Below are 18,201 nucleotides of genomic sequence, written 5' to 3'. Positions count from 1 at the left end.
GGTGGAAACATGTTTAAGTTCGTTCTTGTATCTTAAGTTATAAATTCTTCCATAAGAATATGAGAGTACTAGCTCCAAGCCAGTTTTCTGTCAGTTTGTTAGTGGGCAATACAAATAACAATAGAGAAACTACTGGATTTACTGGTCTTCCGTCTATTGACCCCGAACTACTGTAAGACAAGACATAAAACTACTTTTGTCTCAATTCTGGAGAAAGTAATGATTCTATTGAAGGAGCTCCGATAGAGACCCTTAACTTATATGATCTTGTAAAAACTATAACATTTAATACCATTTTCCTTAAAAAAATGCCTAAAAAGCTGAGGCCAAAGTTATTTTTGTTCCGATCCACTTTTAGGGACAGGTCCAGAGTCACCAGAGTCAGGATCAGAAAACCTTTTAATTTGCTACTGATTCAATGCAATGAATAGTTTTACATTTAGATAAATAGCTTGAAGAAGCAGCCAAATACCACGGTGATATTAAGTATATGGTGTTCTAAAAATAAAAGATCCCCATGGTTGCCCAAACGAATTGTTGAGCCTGACCCACATGTTCAAACGTTTGAATGAGGGCGAATAACCTGGACAGAAAACAAGAAGCTTGTTCACTGACGTTTCAATTCACCTACAGGTATTGGCCTAATTGTAGCAAAGTGACACTTTGATAAAGATGTTACTAATATCGGAAGCAAAACACAACAACCATAGTCATCGTAGTCTACACAGAAGTCTGTTAGCGCGCTAACGTCATGGAGACTTTTCTGTGTTTATTAGTGTGTTTAACTTGGGTTTAATTTTGTAAGTGTGTTTAACTTGTGTTTAATTTTAGTTTTACCGATTCTATCTCATTCCATAGTTTCAAATTTACTATATTCCAAGTGCATTAAAAACATGTATTTTCCATTTGAATTACTGCGTTGAACTGACAGTGGAAGGACAAAAACAAACACATGCTCCTTGCTCTAATCGCTTTCAAAGGATGGACACTGATTGGTTAATACAACCAGCCAAGAACTGCCAACTCTGGATGCTAGCTTCAAATGTAATAGCATCTGCCATCGTATTAAAGTAATATTCTCTTTTTCATTATATAATATTAAGTTATTTTGAAAATAAGGAGGCATTTTTAATACTGAAAATACTTTGGTACCATATATCAGGAGATATTTAGCATAATCACAATAGTTGGAATAAATACATGAATCAACAACCATTAAAATATACTTACTACTGTAATTTTTATTTTTATTCTGACTGGCCACTGCAACAACAGAACAGTCCTCTGAAGCAAGAGTACCACTTCTTCTTCCTCCGCTTCTTCTTCTGAGAGTACGTAGCGACCGGCTCCGTACTCTCCAGAGGATCCTTCCAGGTCACTGTTTTTCTTTTCCCTTTCGTGAAAATGGGGGGTCCCTCAAGCAGAGGGACCTCAGGCAGAGGGACCTCAACCAGAGGGACCACAAGCAGAGGGACCTCAAGCAGAGGGACCTCAACCAGAGGGCAGAGGTTATGGGCTTTCCTCTGGTCATCCTTTTGTTCCTCCCTGTCCTCCACAGAGGTCTGGGAGGAGGTCCTCTCTATGGAGTCCACTTCCCTGGTTGAAGTCCCACATGGAAAGGTGGTGCCCGGAGGGAAGGCCCCACGGAGAGACCTGTAGATGGTCAACACTGCCTCAGCGACACCATTGGCGATGGAGGCCAGGAGAGCTGGGTCTCTCCGAGCCAGCAGTTCCTTCACACACAAGAGAAAGAAGACCAGCGAAAAACCTGCTTTACAGCCTTATTTAGCAGTACTCACTACATTACTACCAGTCAACTAATAAGAAAGGAAAAGTATACTTCAAGCAAGAAGATTGGGATTTAGAAATGTTCATGAACAGAAATGTGCATGAAGGAAAAAACGCAATTGCACAAATGCCGAGGACAAATGCATTGAAAGGATGAATGTTCACCTGTGTGGCCGACTCAAACTCCCTCAACAGGGTGCTCTGGAGCTGCAGCACCGGCCGCAGGGTGTTGCACCGTGGAAGGGGAGAGCCGCTGTCCACAGCCACCCCGGGGGTGTGGTCCAGGATACGATGGATGACTGCGGTCAACTGGAGAAGGGTTCAGTTCATAGTTAACAGCCAGATCAACAGAGGAACCTCATGCAATCATATAGTACTTCACGAATATATAATATGATAGGACCGGGAATTATCATCTTAAAACTGGCTGCATTGATCCCACGCAGGACACTCTAAGGTTTTCATATGAGAGGATCACCCTCTACAAACCACTGAGCTTAGGGTAGATGAGATGGGTACTTTGGTCCTCTTACATGGTCCAACAGCTCCTGGAGGTCCCGGGGACTCAGCGCCTGGTCCCCAGAAGCGTCCACAGGGTGCAGCGTGAGCACCAGCTGAACCAGGAGGACCTCCACCAGCTCAGAGCTGACGGAGAAGGGTGGAGGGAGAGGGCGGGGGGCAGCCACCACCTGATTCAGAGGCCGTTAGAAAGGATCAGTTCAACACTCATTTCTATTAAATGATGATGATATTATAATAATAATGTCTAATGTATGAATAAAGACCTGTCTCTGCTGACGCGCAGACTCCTCGTCTGGAAGCAGCCGGGCCGTGTTGAGAGCCACCAGGTGGAGCAGGTGGTGTTGGAGGAGCAGGGAGGAGAAGGCCCCTGCTTCCCTCAGAACACACCTGGGGCCCAGGGTCCGCTCCAGGCTGTCCAGCACACGCTGGGTTACCTGGAGAGGACGGTGACATTGGGTTCAGCCAGGGCTAGCAGGCGCTTCTATTGAGGATCACAAGGAAGGCTGGGAGCAATCCAACCACGCAGTCACAATCGGAGTAGCTACAACAGAGTGGTCTTAGGAATGGATAGTCAACGTTTTGGAGCACAACAACTTCAGTAGATAGAAAACTATTGTAAATTCTTTCTAAATTACAAAACAATGTTACAGCCCAACATGTGATGGAAACTTTGCAAAAAATAAAGTAAAACATTTTGGCCGCCATCATACAAACATTTTGTTTTGAAATTTTAAATAGATTGAACAGATATGAAAGGTGTCCCTCTGTGTTGGCTACCTGGTAGACAGCGGTGGACTGGCGGAAGGTGTTGGCCTCCTGTTTCTCCTCCGTCACCTGGACCCACGGGAAGGAGCAGAGCAGCTCCTTCAGGTCCCGGAGGAGGCACTGGGCCTTCAGCGAGATCCCCGTCCGAAGGGCTCGCGGCTCCAGCTGGCAATGGGGGGAGGGCAAAGCCAACTTTTTACAAAGCGCTTTTTTAGAGAAAACAGCACCAGGAAGTGTTTGAAAAGGGAGAAAAAACAACAAGAATAAAGGAATGAGTGTGGACATGGACACACGATGGAAGCTGATGTTTACCTGCAGGAGCAGCTGGCACAGCATAAGCTTCAGTGAGACGCTGTGGATGATCACCGGAACAGAGAGGGTGTCGGTCAGGGACTCAAACCATTCTTCATCCGTGTCATGTGGGGAGGAACCTGGGCCGGAGCTCGGAGAACCGGGGTCAATGTTCCCTAACAAGGAACCAACTCCAGGAACAACACCTACACGGCCGTGACAATCAAATGTTAGAGTTTAGATCAGGTCTGCTGGAGGCCACAACAAACTAAACCTTATAGTAGCATATAAACAAAGGCTATAGAGATGGACTGTAGCCTACACTTCTCCATCCCCTGTATGATACATTGTGTCTAAAGAGGGATTGTTTTTTTCCAACACTATTCTAAAAGTGTTGGTAAAGCACTTTGTTTTGGTCACTTCATCTTAGCCCTCATGTCCCCACCACTTTTCAACACAAAGTGACGCCCTTGCTGCTGTGGCCAACCCATTCACCAGAGTGACGGCCCAGCTTCTCCCCCAGCGGGGGCCGAGAGAAGAAGGTCCTCTCTGTGGAGTCCTCTTCCCTGGGTGAAGTCCCACATGGGAAGGTGGTGCCCGGAGGGAAGGCCCCACGGAGAGACCTGTAGAGGGTCAACGCTGCCTCAGTGAAGCCACGGGCGATGGAGGCCAGGAGAGCCAGCAGGTCCTTCACACAAGAGAGAAAGAGGACCTTATTCTACATTGGGTCATAAAAAATGCACAGCGAAAAACCTGCTTTACATCCTTTTGTAGCAGTGCTCACTACATTACTACCTGTGTCCTTTTATCCAAGTAGACCAACCAAAAGTAAGCTAGAAGATTGGGATTTAAAATGTTGATATGAACTGAAATGTGACTGCATCACAGTTATCACGGTACCGTCAATAAAAACAACCACATATGGACATTTGCCAAGAGAAGGTCTGAATGTTCACCTGTGTGGCGGATCCAAAGCTCCTCAACAGGCTTCTCTGGAGCTGCAGCACCTGCTGGACCAACGGGAAGGAGCAGACGAGACCCTTCAGGGCCAGGAGGAGGTGCAGGGCCTTCAGCCAGAGCCCGGACTGGAGGGCTCGCGGCTGAGGCTGACAATGGGAGAGGGGAAATCTAATTTATACTCTGTTTCGTGAACAATAGCAACGTGAAGAGCTTGACCAAAGCAACAAGACAACAAGAATAGGGAATGAGTTGGGACATGGTCACAAGATGGAAGCTGATGTTTACCTGCAGCTGGGAAGCCACAAGCGTCGCTGAGTGGCTCTGATCGATCACCGGCGAAGGCAGGGTGTCGGTCAGGGACTCAACCCGTTGTACATCTGGGCCATGCGGGCTGGAACCTGGGCCGGAGCCCAGAGACCCGGGGTCCATGGTCAACAAGGAACCAGCTCCAGCAACAACACCTACACACCCGTGAATGTCAAAGTTCACGGTTTAGATCATGTCTGCTGAAGGTCAACACAAACTAAACCCTATAGGAACATATAAACAAAGGCTATAGAGATGGACTGTAGCCAACACTTCTCTATCCCCTGTATGATACATTGTGTCTAAAGAGGGATTGTTTTTTACCAACACTATTCTAAAAGTGTTGGTAAAGCACTTTGTTTTGGTCACTTCATCTTAGCCCTCATGTCCCCACCACTTTTCAACACAAAGTGACGCCCTTGCTGCTGTGGCCAACCCATTCACCAGAGTGACGGCCCAGCTTCTCCCCCAGCGGGGGCCGAGAGAAGAAGGTCCTCTCTGTGGAGTCCTCTTCCCTGGGTGAAGTCCCACATGGGAAGGTGGTGCCCGGAGGGAAGGCCCCACGGAGAGACCTGTAGAGGGTCAACGCTGCCTCAGTGAAGCCACGGGCGATGGAGGCCAGGAGAGCCAGCAGGTCCTTCACACAAGAGAGAAAGAGGACATCATTTTAGTTTGGGTCACAAAAAGTACACTTCAAAAAACAGACTTCACAGCCTCATTGAATAGTAGTACTCCCTATATTACTGACTTTGTCATTATATCCAAGTAAACCAATTATAAGAAAGCATGAAGATTGGGATTCCCAATGTTGTCATGAACTGAAATGTGTCTGTACCACTTCAGAAGCACCACTTGTCCCTCCAAACAAAAGCCCACACTCAATCAATGCAATAACACTCCCACGGTACCGTCCAATGAAAACAAGCGCACATGGACATTGGCCAAGGGAAGATCTGAATGTTCACCTGTGTGGCGGATCCAAAGCTCCTCAACAGGCTTCTCTGGAGCTGCAGCACCTGCTGGACCAACGGGAAGGAGCAGACGAGCCCCTTCAGGGCCAGGAGGAGGTGCAGGGCCTTCAGCCAGAGCCCGGACTGGAGGGCTCGCGGCTGAGGCTGACAATGGGAGAGGGGAAATCTAATTTATACTCGGTTTCGTGAACAATAGCAACGTGAAGAAAGAAAAACAAGACAACAAGAATAGGGAATGAGTTGGGACATGGTCACAAGATGGAAGCTGATGTTTACCTGCAGCTGGGAAGCCACAAGCTTCGCCGAGTGGCTCTGATCGATCACCGGCGAAGGCAGGGTGTCGGTCAGGGACTCAACCCGTTGTACATCTGGGCCATGCGGGCTGGAACCTGGGCCGGAGCCCGGAGACCCGGGGTCCATGGTCAACAAGGAACCAGCTCCAGCAACAACACCTACACACCCGTGATAATCAAATGTTACGGATTAGATCAGGTCTGCTGAAGGTCAACACAAACTAAACCATATGGGAATATATAAACAAAGGCTGTAGAGATGGACTGTAGCCTACACTTCTCCATCTCCTATATGTTGTTACAGAAATTTAGGTGGCAACAGGTTTTATTACCCACACTCTATTGAAATAATACTCATTCTATAGGTTGTCAAATGTGTTTTGGTTTGTGGAAATGTAACAATGAAGCAAAAGAGAACTCCTACCTGGTGCAGATTGTACGATGAATAAAGATATAAGGTAAAGTAAAGCAGTAGTAAACACTCGATCAATAACAAACGCTGACGAAAGGGCAGTGGATGTGTGAACGGCAAGGAGTCGGCAAGCAACTGAACCCAGGATCCTTCAGAGCCAGTGATCTCACACCAAAGGTTCTATAAGCTCCCTCTATGCATTGTGACATCATAGAACCCAAAGAGTTAAAGTTTTTCAACTTGGAATCTTCTGATTAGTCATATGTTTGATTGACAGGTGCCTGTATTGAATGGACCAAGTAATACTCAAAAGCTTTTGTGTAATTGGTCACTGTAAGAAATGGCATAGCTCTTTAGTCTAATATTTAGAATGAGACTGAAAATGACCCAAAAGTGGAGCCTGATTGACTAAGTTTATATGTCTTTGATCGTGGACCATAGTTCAAAGTCCTCTGCTCTTCATGTAGATCACTGTGACTTGAACCTCACTGTCCAAATACAAAACGTCAATGTTTTCATTATGTCTTTGTATACATTTGTATACGTTTGATTTTATATGCATAAATGACAGGTCCCCTCACTTGATTTTCATAAGCATGAGTTCATAACTTTTACGAACATACTTTAGTCAAGGAGCAGAGAGCCCCTTTAGGGGTCAGCCAGAAGCCAGTCTCATTGAAGAGCAGGACCAGGTTCTGCTCAAGCAGTCCACCGCATGGCGGGTTCAGCAGTGGGGCCCCACAGGGCCGCGGCCCCTCAGGCCTTTGGAAAGGAGCTGTGGCGCGAGTGCACCCCCTGCTGGGGAAGGAGGAAACTAACAACCAGCCTTCTCACCGAAACGACGATGCTCCAATGGTCTGTTCATAAACACACGTGTAGGTCGGGGATATCTCACCATACAATCTGCTACATAACTGAACCAACATTATTACACAAATATATATTCATCCGGCCATACCAACCTACCATAACAAACTAAAAAGATTATTCAAGCGACCTTTAGCACCTTGAAAGTTGCTATATAAATATAAGTTATGATTATTATGACCCATATCTGAATGTTGCATCTTTTGGAGAAAAAATTAAACAAGGTCATGACATTAATATTACGAGTAGTTGATTCTCGAGAGCCGCCTCCACTGCATTTGAACTGGGGCGGACTGCTATAAACAATTAAAATTATTTACAGAAGTAATATTGTGTTTTACCAATTTTATTAATTGCAGTTAGAGTAAGTATTCTGAAAAAAATTCATTTAGAAATTAGACCAATGGTATAAAAAGGATTTGTCTATTAATGTCACTGAGGTAATCAAACACATTTGGAAAGTACTTTTTAATTTATCAGCACATGCTTATAAAAAAATAATAGCAAGAAACTGTTGAAATCTTTGTTAGCAAGTAGGAACTGACAGCAGTTTCCAGTATGATCCAGTTTTAAAGAGCTGTGATTGGATGATATAATGGAGCAGAGTTTTGTTTTCAAGAGTATGTTGTGTTCTACAAAGACTGCATTTTATATGTGCTTAACTATTATACTGAATCAATGCTCAAACTTGTTCAACACCACCGATACCTGATCAACGTTGTAACCAAACCCATAGAATAGAACCTATACTAAATCATAGTTTAGCTAATTCATCTGCATAAATATCTGTTTTGAACACCAAGACTACAAAACTTGCCTCCTCTTTTATCGTCAGAAAGCATTCACCTAAACTAAAATGTCTTGAAGTTCTCTTTGTGAGTTTGTAGGTGTTGGAGCAAGCCCTCCTTGGACTCTGAATGTTTTCCACACACCACGCACACACATCCCGCGTCCTGCGCGTGTGTCTGCGCGTGCTTCAGCAGGGTCAAGACGCAGTAGAAGGCCTTCCCACACAGTTTACATCGATGGGGGCCTCTCGGGCTCTGGAAAGGGGAGAACCTCCCCGGCCTCCTCCACCTGAACCCGGCGTGAGAACCGTTGGTTTTCCCGTGCCTCGACCTCTTGGGCCGCGGCGTCTTTACCCCCAACCATTCCCCGCCCCCCTCTCTCTGGCCCCCCATTGGGTCTTTGTAGTTGCCTAGGGAACAGTCGTCGTGGGGCTGCGGCCAGGCGTGGGCTAGCTCCATCATCCCAGTGGATCCCCCTCCCAGGTGTGCGTCCACTTGGGGCAGCATGGAGGACGTGGTGGCGAAGGCGTCCCTCTGCCCGCTCTCCACCTCACTCTGGGTGTTTCCAAAGCTGGAGGAGGAGGAGGTCAGAGCGAGGTCCCGATGGAAGGCCTTAACGTGGCCGACCGTTGCCATGGAGTCGTGCGGACCGCGGGGTAGCCCTCCCGCCTCCTCCTCCTCCTCTTCACAGCCCCACTCGTTCCGCTCCTCTTCCTCCTTCTTGACCTGGAGCTTCTCCAGCTCCTCTTGGGGTGTTCTGCAGGGCCATGCAGGAGGCACTGGAGACGGCAGAGAGAGAGGAGATGTGGTTACAAGCGGACCACATTTCCTCTAAATCATGTCAATCCTATTTTTAGATTTTTCTGTCTTCTTTTTCTGTCTACATTTATCTTGATAATAATGGATTGAATTCATACAGCTCTTTTCTAGACACTCAAAGACGCTTTACAGAGAAGGGCGGACCTCACTAACCACCACCAGTGTGTAGCACCCACTTGGGTGATGCACGGCAGCCAATCAACGCCAGAACGCCCACCACACACCAGCTTGAGGTGGAGAGTGAGGGAATTAGTGAGTCAGCCAATTATACAGGAGGACGATTAGGGGGCCGGATTGAACACATTGACACACCGACGGCAGAGTCGACCATGCAAGGCGACAGCCCGCTCGTCAGGAGCAGTTAGGGTTCAGTGTCTCGCTCGGGGACACGTCGACACTCCGCTAGGAGGAGCTGGGGATCTTTCGGTGACAAGACAACCGCTCTACCTCCTGAGCGAAGCCGACCCCCCTCGTTTAACGTGCATGGTTATCTCAGGGATGAGCCCCGGGTCACACAGGGCGGCACACTTGCGGGGGGGCACCTGTGAGCTCCCGGCCCCCCTCCAGGCCGATCCACAGCGGCTCCTGCTCCTCCTTGATGCGGGGCGGCGCGGGGGGCTCCTCCTCGCCCCCCTCCGGGTCCAGGCTGTTGAACCCGGGCCAGAGCCACTCCTCCGGTGGGCCGTCCTCCTCTCCAAACGGGGCGAAGGCCTGGAGCGCTTCTACACAGCCGGGGGGAGGAAGGAGGGTCATCCAGCGGTCGCCGACCACTAGCCTCTCCACTGAACATGTTTCATTAGGAGGTTCAAACACGAAAGCTCAGCGACTCTGGGAGGGATGCTATTGTTTCCTTATGAGATTCAACTCAAAATAAAACGTGTGACGATATACTTTTTTCCTTGCGGATGGTCTAAAGTTTGGGCTCAAACGCATAATGCTGATGAACTTGAAATGTGAACACTGTTGTCCAACTGTCATTTATTCATTTTACAATATTAAAACAACTAACCTGGATCTTGGCTTTGCTGCAGTAACAGATGACCTGTCAGGAACAACAAAAATACACATTTAGAGTCAAGAGTCATGACAGTTTGTGTTACGTTCCTATGTATTTGTGGGGTTTTGGTTTTACTCTGTTTTTCTCTCCCCGTCCTTAATTTTAGGACCACAAATACATCTGTCCTGGAGTCCAGCATGTTTGATTGGTGGAGGCTAACCAAGCCGCCTGCTCAAAGGCCTCCTCCTCTCTGATGCTCCATCAAGCTGGTGCATGATCACAAAGGCACTCGTGTCCTTGCCGTCAGCTGTGCACTTTCTCTGGTTGGTTGCCACGGTGGTCATTGGTCTCGTATTCTGATTCGGCAGGTGCTTCTACCCTTGCCATAGTTTGGCCTTATGTGTTAAAGGTTTAAGTGTTGTCCCTATAGGATGCTGGTAGGAGTGAGTGGCCTTTCATTTGGTTCCCAAATGTTTCCTGTTTTTGTTGAGCTAGGGAGCTAGGCTTACCCATTTTATCTGTTTGGAGCTATTAGACTATTTTGTAAGGTAATTCTATTTGGTTTATTATTTTGGCCCAGGCTCACCCTGATGATATACAGCTTCCTTGACCTTTATGGGAGCTTTATGTGTTTTTTGTTGCAATAAACCCTTTGTTTACTTGTGAAATGTGTGCGTCTGTACTGTTTGAGTAGGCTAAATGTTCTATACCCCAGACTTGAGGGTCGTAACAAGGTGTGTACAATTCAACAAACATCAAAACCACAGAAGATAAGTAAACGTAGTAACGTACCATGTTGTTTAGAGAGATGCATCTCAAAGTTGTTCTTTCGATAAATGGTCTTTCCACAATCTGGACAGTGCCAGTGACTCCGTCCCTTAATCCTCTCCTTACAGGTACACGGCACAGTGAACCTTTCTGAACGATTCAAAGAATAACACAGTATAATGTTACACGACTCCCCATGACAATATAGACAGATTAATTTAAAGAGACAATATAATAAATAGTTATTTTACTGTCAGCTGAAACCTACCAACGTCTTTGTCAGTGTAATGAATGGCAAATAAATAGTGCCTCTTGATCAGATGGATTTCACTGGCTTCTGTGGCCTTGCAGCAGTACGGACAATAGCCCACAGAAGCAAACTTCAGGAACTCTTCGCGTGACGTAAACGCACATAGGGGCTCTGAAAGAAGAAAAAAATGTAAAGAAATTGATTCCGAAAAAAATTGAACAAATAGATAAATTGAATGCTAATATCATTTTATACCAGAAATATATGAACTCATGGCTTTGGTCCACAACAACAATGGTTTACCAACTAGGTATATTAAGTGAAACATACATCAAAGCCTATGTTTTGATGTAAAAAGACTATCAAATCCTATGCTTTATTGCATGGGGAAAGACTGAAAAGAGGCAAAAACAGGCCATATACCGTACCGCTGGATCCGCTGGGGTTTCGGACTGGGAGAGGCTGACACATGAATCCAGGTTCTGGTTGTTGTGCGTTGGTGGCAGCGGGCTGGAAGGGAACTGGAAGGGAATGGGAACAGAGCCTTGCAGTCCTTCCTTGCACTGGGAACTTCTTACCTTGTCCACTTGTGAGTAACCTGCATCAAACCCTTGTTGTTTGTTTATTATCTGCTATGGACCACTTTTAAGACTAGTCTCAAATTAAGTATATATATAAAATGTCAATTCTAAACTGAATCATACCCACTTTGATCACTAATCATGACCTTAAATATACTAGCAGACTTATCTCTCTGTTGAATCTCCAGCATAAGACATCTTTAAATGAAAAAACAATGCTATCATTTGACACAATAATAACACAATAAAAACACGGGGAGGGGGGTCTTGATGACATGTGGTCCACAGTTTACACAAGATTGTAACGTTGAGTTTGACAAATGCTCGCTCCAACAGTTTACAAAATAAAAACAGCATCCATATTCGGATATGCCGAAATAAACATTAGCAGGGAGTGATTCATTCATGCTGCATTACGTCTCGGAGCGTACGTAAAGAGATAGTACATCGTAAACCTTCAAATATAACACTTCCCTGGAAGTAGACGACAATAGAGTGGTTTATTACAAACCATTTTCTGGCAACTTTGGTCTCAAAACAATATCCAGGAGGTTGCGTTGACGGTCCGCCTCTCGCTTCAGATGCGACGCCTGGTCCTCATAGTCCGTTATCGTCTTCTCGATCACACCAAGGATCTCCACCGCGGCGGAGCGCAGTCGTTCGTTAACATATACCCTGATCTCGTCAATTTTAGACATGTTTGAAGGATACATTTCTTCCCAACCTTCACCAAACGTTCAGGTTCACACCGAATATCTAGAATGCCAAACAACTGGTGTAGGAAAACAAGCAAACAAGAGAGGGTTTACCATGCCAGCTCTGTCGCCACCTTCAGGACTGGAGGAGCGAGACTGTCGTGGGTTCATGACCCTTGAGAATAAGGTTGATAGGCAGGGGGAGGCTCATTGCTTTGTAAACTGTGTGTATATCTATGCCTTTTTATGATTGTTAATGGTTTATTTAATGTTGATACCTTTGGTATTCCATTATTGTTTTGTACTTGTGGAAGATCGAAACACTGTGATGTGATTTCTTTGATTTTGAAGTTGCATTGAAAATGTATATAAATCTTTCAAAGGGCGTCCTTCCATGGGGATAGCCACGGTCAGAGGGATGGGACTTGTAGTCGAGGAGGAGGGCGTCCGTAGTGAGTGAGGTCCCAGCGATGAGGCCGCGGGTCCTAGTCGTGCCCCGTGCTTCTTGTGCTTCTTCCCCCTCTTCTTCTTTGATTTCTGCTCACATGAGATTCAAAATGACTAAACCGAGTTGTGATGTTGTGTTGCGTTCCGTTTCATGTACAACCCTAATTCCAATGAAGTTGGGACGTTGTGTAAAACAGATACAAATAAAAACAGAATACAATGATTTGCAAATCTTTTTGAATACACTTCAGAAAACCATTATCAGTCAACATAGTTTGTCGCTAAATCAAGAGGTGGAAGTTAAAAGTCTACCATGCAAAGCAAAAGCCATATTTCAACAACAACAAGAAACGCTGCAGGCATCTCTGGGCCAGAGCTCATCTGAGATGGACTGATGCAAAGTGGAAGTGGTAAAGTGTGCTGTGGTCTGACGAGTCCACATTCATATTGTTTTTGGAAATTATGGATGTTGGGTCCTCCGGGCCAGAGGAACAGGATCATCCAGATTGTTATCAGCGCAAAGTTCAAAACACAGCATCTGTGATGGTATGGGGGCGTGTTAGTGCCCATGGCATGGGTAACTTGCACATCTGTGAGGGCAGCATTAATGCTGAAAGGTACATACAGGTTTTGGAGCAACATATGCTGCCAAGCCACATTCTGCACGTGTTACAACAGCATGGCTTCGTAATAGAAGAGTGCGGGTACTAGACTGGCCTTCCTGTAGTCCAGACCTGTCTCCCATTGAAAATGTGTGGCGCATTATGAAGCGCAAAATACGACAACGGAGACCCCGGACTGTTGAGCAACTGAAGTTCTTCATCAAGCAAGAATGGGAAAGAATTCCACCTACAAAGCATCAACCATTTGGGTTCCTCGGTTCCCAAATGCCTATTGAATGTTGTTATCTCTTCTCTTTTTCTTCTTGGCCTCAACCTGGAGGAGAGGCCACAAAACCACACAATGTTGCAACAAGGGAATTTCAATATCCTCACGGGTCATTAGGCTCAGTCAAAACAAGCTTAGTCTCAAGAAAATCACAGAGAGTAGTCTGATATCAGGCTACTCGTGAAGGCCAGGGTTTATAAAGCAGTGTACCAGTACTTTAAGAATGAGTGTGTGTTAAGCCATCTTTCAAAAGTTTGATTTAAATGGCCTTAACTATTATAAATTCACAAGGGCAAAATTACAGATTCTATAAGGAATTTTCATCAGCAGTCATCTCACCTTTTCTTTTCTACCACCTCCACCACCATTACACAGAGATGAGGAAATCAAAATAATTTGCCAACCCACTTGGCATAAGTGATTTTCAGGACAATATTTTGATTTTAGAATGCCAGTTTATTGAACAATTGTCTATCAAATAAGGGACAATTAATCTCACAGAACATGTAAGAATAAGGCTTTGCCTATATGGTTTGGTATTTGAATTTAAGACCGCACACATCAAGCTGAGAATATGTGCTTTTGTGTCTCAGTATGGTCTAGCATCCTTCTTTGCTCCTGAAGGGACGTCAGCGAATCCCTTCCTGCATCTCAGGTTCGAGGGGTCACAGGCATAGCCACAATCACAGCAGTGAACCCCGTCAGAACAACACTAGCCCTGCAACAACAAAATCAACAATGGGTCACTTTCAAAATAGTCATCAGAAGTAGTGCTTTCAATTCATAACTTGTTCCTTTCACAACCGCATAACTTGTGGTGTACTCCGTATGTATTAATAGCTAGGTTTAACTACTGCTATATAGCCTAAAGAGAGAGTGGTGATGGTTACCATGTGGTCAGGGCAGCAGCTCCAGCCGTGTGCAGTACCCTGACAGCAGGAGGTCCCCGATGGGCAGTAGGATACCGCATCACAGTACACCCCTCCCATGCCATCGGACCCTTCCATCTCGTTCTAATAAAAACAGGAGAAATAAATCGACATCAAATCACTCCAAAGAGACGTTTTTTGTGATGTTGTTTTGTTTTCTCCTTGCTTCTGTCATTCCGTCCTTCCTTTCTGATCAAGACAGGACAGCCAGCTTACCTCTCTGAGCCCGAGGATCCTGTTCCATGCCTTAGTGGCCGGGTGTACGGGGGACCCTCTGGGGCTGAGAGCCTCCCCGAGGTCCTGCTGGGCACAGGGAGGGTTTGGGAAAGGGGTTTAGCAGCAGGACAACAAAACTAAAGAAACACCACAATGGTAGAATGAAACGTGCACATTGAAATATTAGATTTTCACTTTCAAATGTTCAAAGATGTATGCATCAAGATATCTAACTCTAATTAATTAAACACAGCAATGGCACAGAAATAATGGTTAAAAAATAATACATAGTCCCTAAACTAGCGACAAAGGTTCACCTGTTCCACAGTTCGTTCCTCATTTAAATTTCCCTATTATAGAGTAAAACAAAAGCCTGGCTCCGCCCGCCTCCTTCTTCTCAATTTTTAATTTCCCTTCAGTACTACGTCTGGGTCTGCGGTATGTTATTGGGTTTTCTCTGTCCAATCAGCGAATAGAGGGAGTGGCTGAGAACAATGAAGTTAAATGAGCTCTCGTTCACTCGTTGACGATCATCTTCACGCACGGTGTTTGGTTTGTTTACAGCCTGCGTTCAACGTGATTCCCGGCCAAAAGCTAGCGATTGGTTATTGCAGATCCTAAGTGGCACTGGGCAAATCAAATAGTTTTAAACTTCAACAGACACCCGCCTTAAAGTGAGTTAACGTTTGTCAATTGAGTAGGTCCAGACTCTGTGCAATGAAAGAAGTACGAGAGTCTGCACTGGTAGGACCAGGCTAGTAAAACAATTCCTCAATACACTAATAAATAAAGTTTCTGTCGTGGAAATATCAATCATAACTATAAAATACAATTATATTAACTTTTTTCATATAGTTGCTATCGCATTAAAAATTAATTACATACGTTCTCTTTGGACCTTAGATATATCTCCCTTTCTCTTTCTGACTGAGCTCTGAGAGCTGTTAAGATCGATGGAATTTGCATTGCCACTGTAGCCAGGAAGTCTGATACTTTAGGGACTAGGCCATGCCAATCGACTGACTTATTTGTTGTGTAGATTCCTTTAACTGTCTTGCAGCCTTGCTTCTCAACTTGCAGACATATCCACTTCACACAGTGTATTGCAGTTTAACTCGGCCTCTCCCGCTGATCCCAAACTCTCCCCGGCGTTGGTCACTCCCACTCACCTTTGTTAACTTTGTATTCTATCCTACTACTACTACTACTACTTTCTTTATAGGTCCGTCCATGTAACTAGGCTACTCACAAAAATTTTGCTGGCCGACATGTCCTAAAAATATATTTTTATTTATCAGTTGCACTCACAGCGGAGACGGGGCAGCAGAGCCAGCCACCGTCGGCCCCTCTGCAGCACTCCGTGCCCGAGGGGCAGGAGCCGTCGTCTTCCTCTCCGCAGTCGACCTGCCGACCCCCCGGGCCTTCAGCTCCTCCCTGACCCAGAACAGCCCGCTGCCCCTGGAGGCGTGAGAGGGGAAGGGTAGAGAGGGAGCCGCCCGGTCCCCCAGCGATCACCTTCTGCCTCATGGGTAAGCGGAGCAGTGGATGGCCCTCCTTCGTACACGTCTGGGTGCTGACGTGACAATCCCAGCCGTTTGGACAGCATTGCATCATGTCGGAGCAGCACACCGCCTGGGAGAGAGGGATGCACAGGGGGGAAGGAGCAGGGTCTAGTTAATTCCCTGGTTCCAAGGTCTGTCCCCTTGAGCAAGCGGCCTGACTGTTAAAAGCTTGTTAAAAGACACGGTTTGGCATCTCCAAACTGTTCACCATAAGGCGCTTTGGATGGAAATGTGTGACAGAATGAACATAAGCAGACACACACCTGTGCGTAAGGGCAGCAGCCGTATCCACCGAAAAAGTTCTTGCAGCAGGTGTTGTCATTTGCGCAAAGCGATCCATCCGGACAGACGACGTAGCAGGAGACCTGCACACTCCACCCCACGGCCACGCCCACTAGGACCAACACACTGTAACACCACATCTGGAGCAAGAACAGTTGGTCTGATCAAAAATGTGGATCAGAGAGCTATGTATTTGGTAAGCAGGTCAGGGATTGGGTGAGGGTTGGTCAATTGTGTATTTGTGTTGGGGACTGCTTACGTTGTGGTGCTTTCCCATTGTTACAAACCCTCACCACGCAAAATAAAGGAAAACTACTCACCCCCATCACTACCTTTATCTCTGTCTATTTCTCTACCTTTGTCTATTTGTCCCATTGTTGTTTGCAATAACTCATTATAATTCATGTTGCAATAATTCTGTGTGTATATCAAATAAATATAATTCAGTGTTTTTTGAAAATGTGCAGCGGATTTTCCTATTTCCTATCACACTTTTTGCCTTTCCTTTACCTGTGCAAATGGCATTACAATGGTTTGAATCTTGAAAAACACCTATTTACCAAATGTGTGGTATCACTTACCTTTTCAGCCTGCAGTGGTTGGATCTCTTCCTATCAGATGCAGTGCATCACATTTATTCAGTTCACTTAGAATAGCAGAACTATTTATATGCCAACTTATAATGAGGAAGTAAGAAATACTGCCCTCCCCCCTTTTGGTTGCTGTTAATTAAGGGTTATCTATATGGCAAGTCAGTTTATGGCCATTTAATTAAATATAAAGCCTATATAAAGCCTTATTCACATGGTGAAAATGTCTATTGATAAGCATACATCAAGAAAACTCCCAAGCACACATTTCACAAGAGAATTAAGGGCTTTCTTAAAGAGTATAGATCTGAAAATTTGTTTGTGGTCTCAACCTATCGATAGCCGTATGGTAGTTATACAATAACAAAATGGTAATTTAGGCAAAATGGGTTGAGACTGTGGACGTTTGACTTTTCTATGAAATTGTGGGAAAAGTAAACATTGTTAGAGCACAAGTCCAAGGGGAAAAGGATGCATCTGAATTTAAAGATTAATATGATGAAAGAATTTTGAGCCCAGGTCAATCTGGTAAGGAGAAAAAAGGCAAGTTCATAACTTTTTTTAATAGCGCCACCTTTGGGTGCAGTACCACAATTTGGGTTTATGGGTAGTGTGGGTTATTGGTATCCACCTAATAATAGTTGTATTTTTTTTATACGATAACAAAAGGGTCATAAGAAAAACGGGCTAACTGCTCCAACTTTATTGGCCAATATTTCTCAAATGGAACTAAATAAAACGTAGTGGGGGTTATTGGTAACCATACCTGAAAATGTCAAGAGTTTGACTTACAGTATAGGCTGCAGTATTTATTTTACAGAATTTTTGGGAAAAATAAAACGTTACAGAAACAATAGGGGACCAAGAAGCTTCACCGCTTGGTCCCCTATTAAATAAATATGCCTCATATCGGCCTGTGGTATACACTGACATACAAGCAAGTATAAAGATAACCAAGCTACTAAGTGCTAGTAAATAAAGTTACAACAACCACAAATAGACTAGACACCTCTATTCTGTGTGTATATCAATTCTGTGTGTATAAGCAAAAAGTCTGTTCTGGAATGGAATGTTTAAGCATATAGGTGCTTATAAAAAGTATTTTAAGGAAAAGAAAATCAAGCAGTTGTGTACAACAATAAGGAAAAAGTTTGACGCAACGGTTTTTCTATATTTTTGGGTTGCTTCCTTGATTCCCCATCGGAATTGTAAAG

The 18,201-nt window shown here is 45.1% G+C and overlaps 3 protein-coding genes across 4 annotated transcripts; all 3 read right to left on the bottom strand.

Annotated features, from left to right (window-relative positions):
• Nucleotides 1-1,201: 1,201 nt before the first annotated feature.
• LOC132451660 (uncharacterized) lies at nt 1,202-6,683 on the bottom strand. Its single transcript, XM_060044256.1, has 12 exons — nt 5,880-6,683; nt 5,598-5,747; nt 5,077-5,269; nt 4,612-4,787; nt 4,323-4,472; nt 3,862-4,054; nt 3,388-3,572; nt 3,088-3,240; nt 2,574-2,744; nt 2,322-2,477; nt 1,954-2,097; nt 1,202-1,733 (listed from the first exon to the last, which is right to left on the bottom strand). The coding sequence occupies exons 1-12, from the start codon at nt 6,021-6,023 to the stop codon at nt 1,248-1,250; spliced, it is 2,301 nt and encodes a 766-aa protein (XP_059900239.1). The 5' UTR covers nt 6,024-6,683; the 3' UTR covers nt 1,202-1,247.
• An 820-nt stretch (nt 6,684-7,503) lies between these two features.
• On the bottom strand, nt 7,504-12,570 carry LOC132451279 (uncharacterized). Its single transcript, XM_060043649.1, has 7 exons — nt 11,890-12,570; nt 11,226-11,318; nt 10,816-10,968; nt 10,572-10,697; nt 9,792-9,824; nt 9,325-9,504; nt 7,504-8,742 (listed from the first exon to the last, which is right to left on the bottom strand). The coding sequence occupies exons 1-7, from the start codon at nt 12,089-12,091 to the stop codon at nt 8,027-8,029; spliced, it is 1,503 nt and encodes a 500-aa protein (XP_059899632.1). The 5' UTR covers nt 12,092-12,570; the 3' UTR covers nt 7,504-8,026.
• A 1,273-nt stretch (nt 12,571-13,843) lies between these two features.
• LOC132451280 (progranulin-like) lies at nt 13,844-17,138 on the bottom strand. Of its 2 annotated transcripts, none has more exons than XM_060043650.1 (6): nt 16,979-17,138; nt 16,379-16,537; nt 15,862-16,185; nt 14,554-14,640; nt 14,299-14,421; nt 13,844-14,126 (listed from the first exon to the last, which is right to left on the bottom strand). In XM_060043650.1, exons 2-6 carry the CDS (start codon nt 16,535-16,537, stop codon nt 14,121-14,123), a joined length of 699 nt encoding a protein of 232 aa, XP_059899633.1. In that variant the 5' UTR covers nt 16,979-17,138; the 3' UTR covers nt 13,844-14,120. The 2 variants fall into 2 exon arrangements, with proteins under 2 accessions (XP_059899633.1, XP_059899634.1); XM_060043651.1 differs by having other exon boundaries at nt 14,554-14,637.
• Between the last annotated feature and the right edge of the window lie 1,063 nt (nt 17,139-18,201).

This window comes from Gadus macrocephalus, chromosome 22 (genome assembly GCF_031168955.1).
Source record: "Gadus macrocephalus chromosome 22, ASM3116895v1".
NCBI lineage: Eukaryota > Metazoa > Chordata > Actinopteri > Gadiformes > Gadidae > Gadus > Gadus macrocephalus.
The sequence above is the reverse complement of the archived record's forward strand: the minus strand, read 5'-3'. Positions and strand labels throughout refer to the sequence as shown.

Bases quoted from the DNA above. Each gene is read 5' to 3' on its own strand.
- LOC132451279 (XM_060043649.1), bottom strand. From the start codon at position 12,091: ATGTATCCTTCAAACATGTCTAAAATTGACGAGATCAGGGTATATGTT. The intron at 10,698-10,815 runs GTAGGTTTCAGC...TGAATCGTTCAG, and splicing joins TTACACTGACAAAGACGTTG to AAAGGTTCACTGTGCCGTGT. The intron at 9,505-9,791 runs GTTAGTTGTTTT...CCGGCTGTGTAG, and splicing joins GCAGCAAAGCCAAGATCCAG to AAGCGCTCCAGGCCTTCGCC.
- LOC132451280 (XM_060043650.1), bottom strand. From the start codon at position 16,537: ATGTGGTGTTACAGTGTGTTGGTCCTAGTGGGCGTGGCCGTGGGGTGG. The intron at 14,641-15,861 runs GTGAGTGCAACT...CCCTGTGCCCAG, and splicing joins TCTGCTGCCCCGTCTCCGCT to CAGGACCTCGGGGAGGCTCT. The intron at 14,422-14,553 runs GTAAGCTGGCTG...TGTTTTTATTAG, and splicing joins GGATCCTCGGGCTCAGAGAG to AACGAGATGGAAGGGTCCGA.
- LOC132451660 (XM_060044256.1), bottom strand. From the start codon at position 6,023: ATGGACCCCGGGTCTCCGGGCTCCGGCCCAGGTTCCAGCCCGCATGGC. The intron at 4,788-5,076 runs GTGAATGGGTTG...ACGGGTGTGTAG, and splicing joins GAAGCTGGGCCGTCACTCTG to GTGTTGTTGCTGGAGCTGGT. The intron at 4,055-4,322 runs GTGAACATTCAG...TCTTGTGTGAAG, and splicing joins GCTTTGGATCCGCCACACAG to GACCTGCTGGCTCTCCTGGC.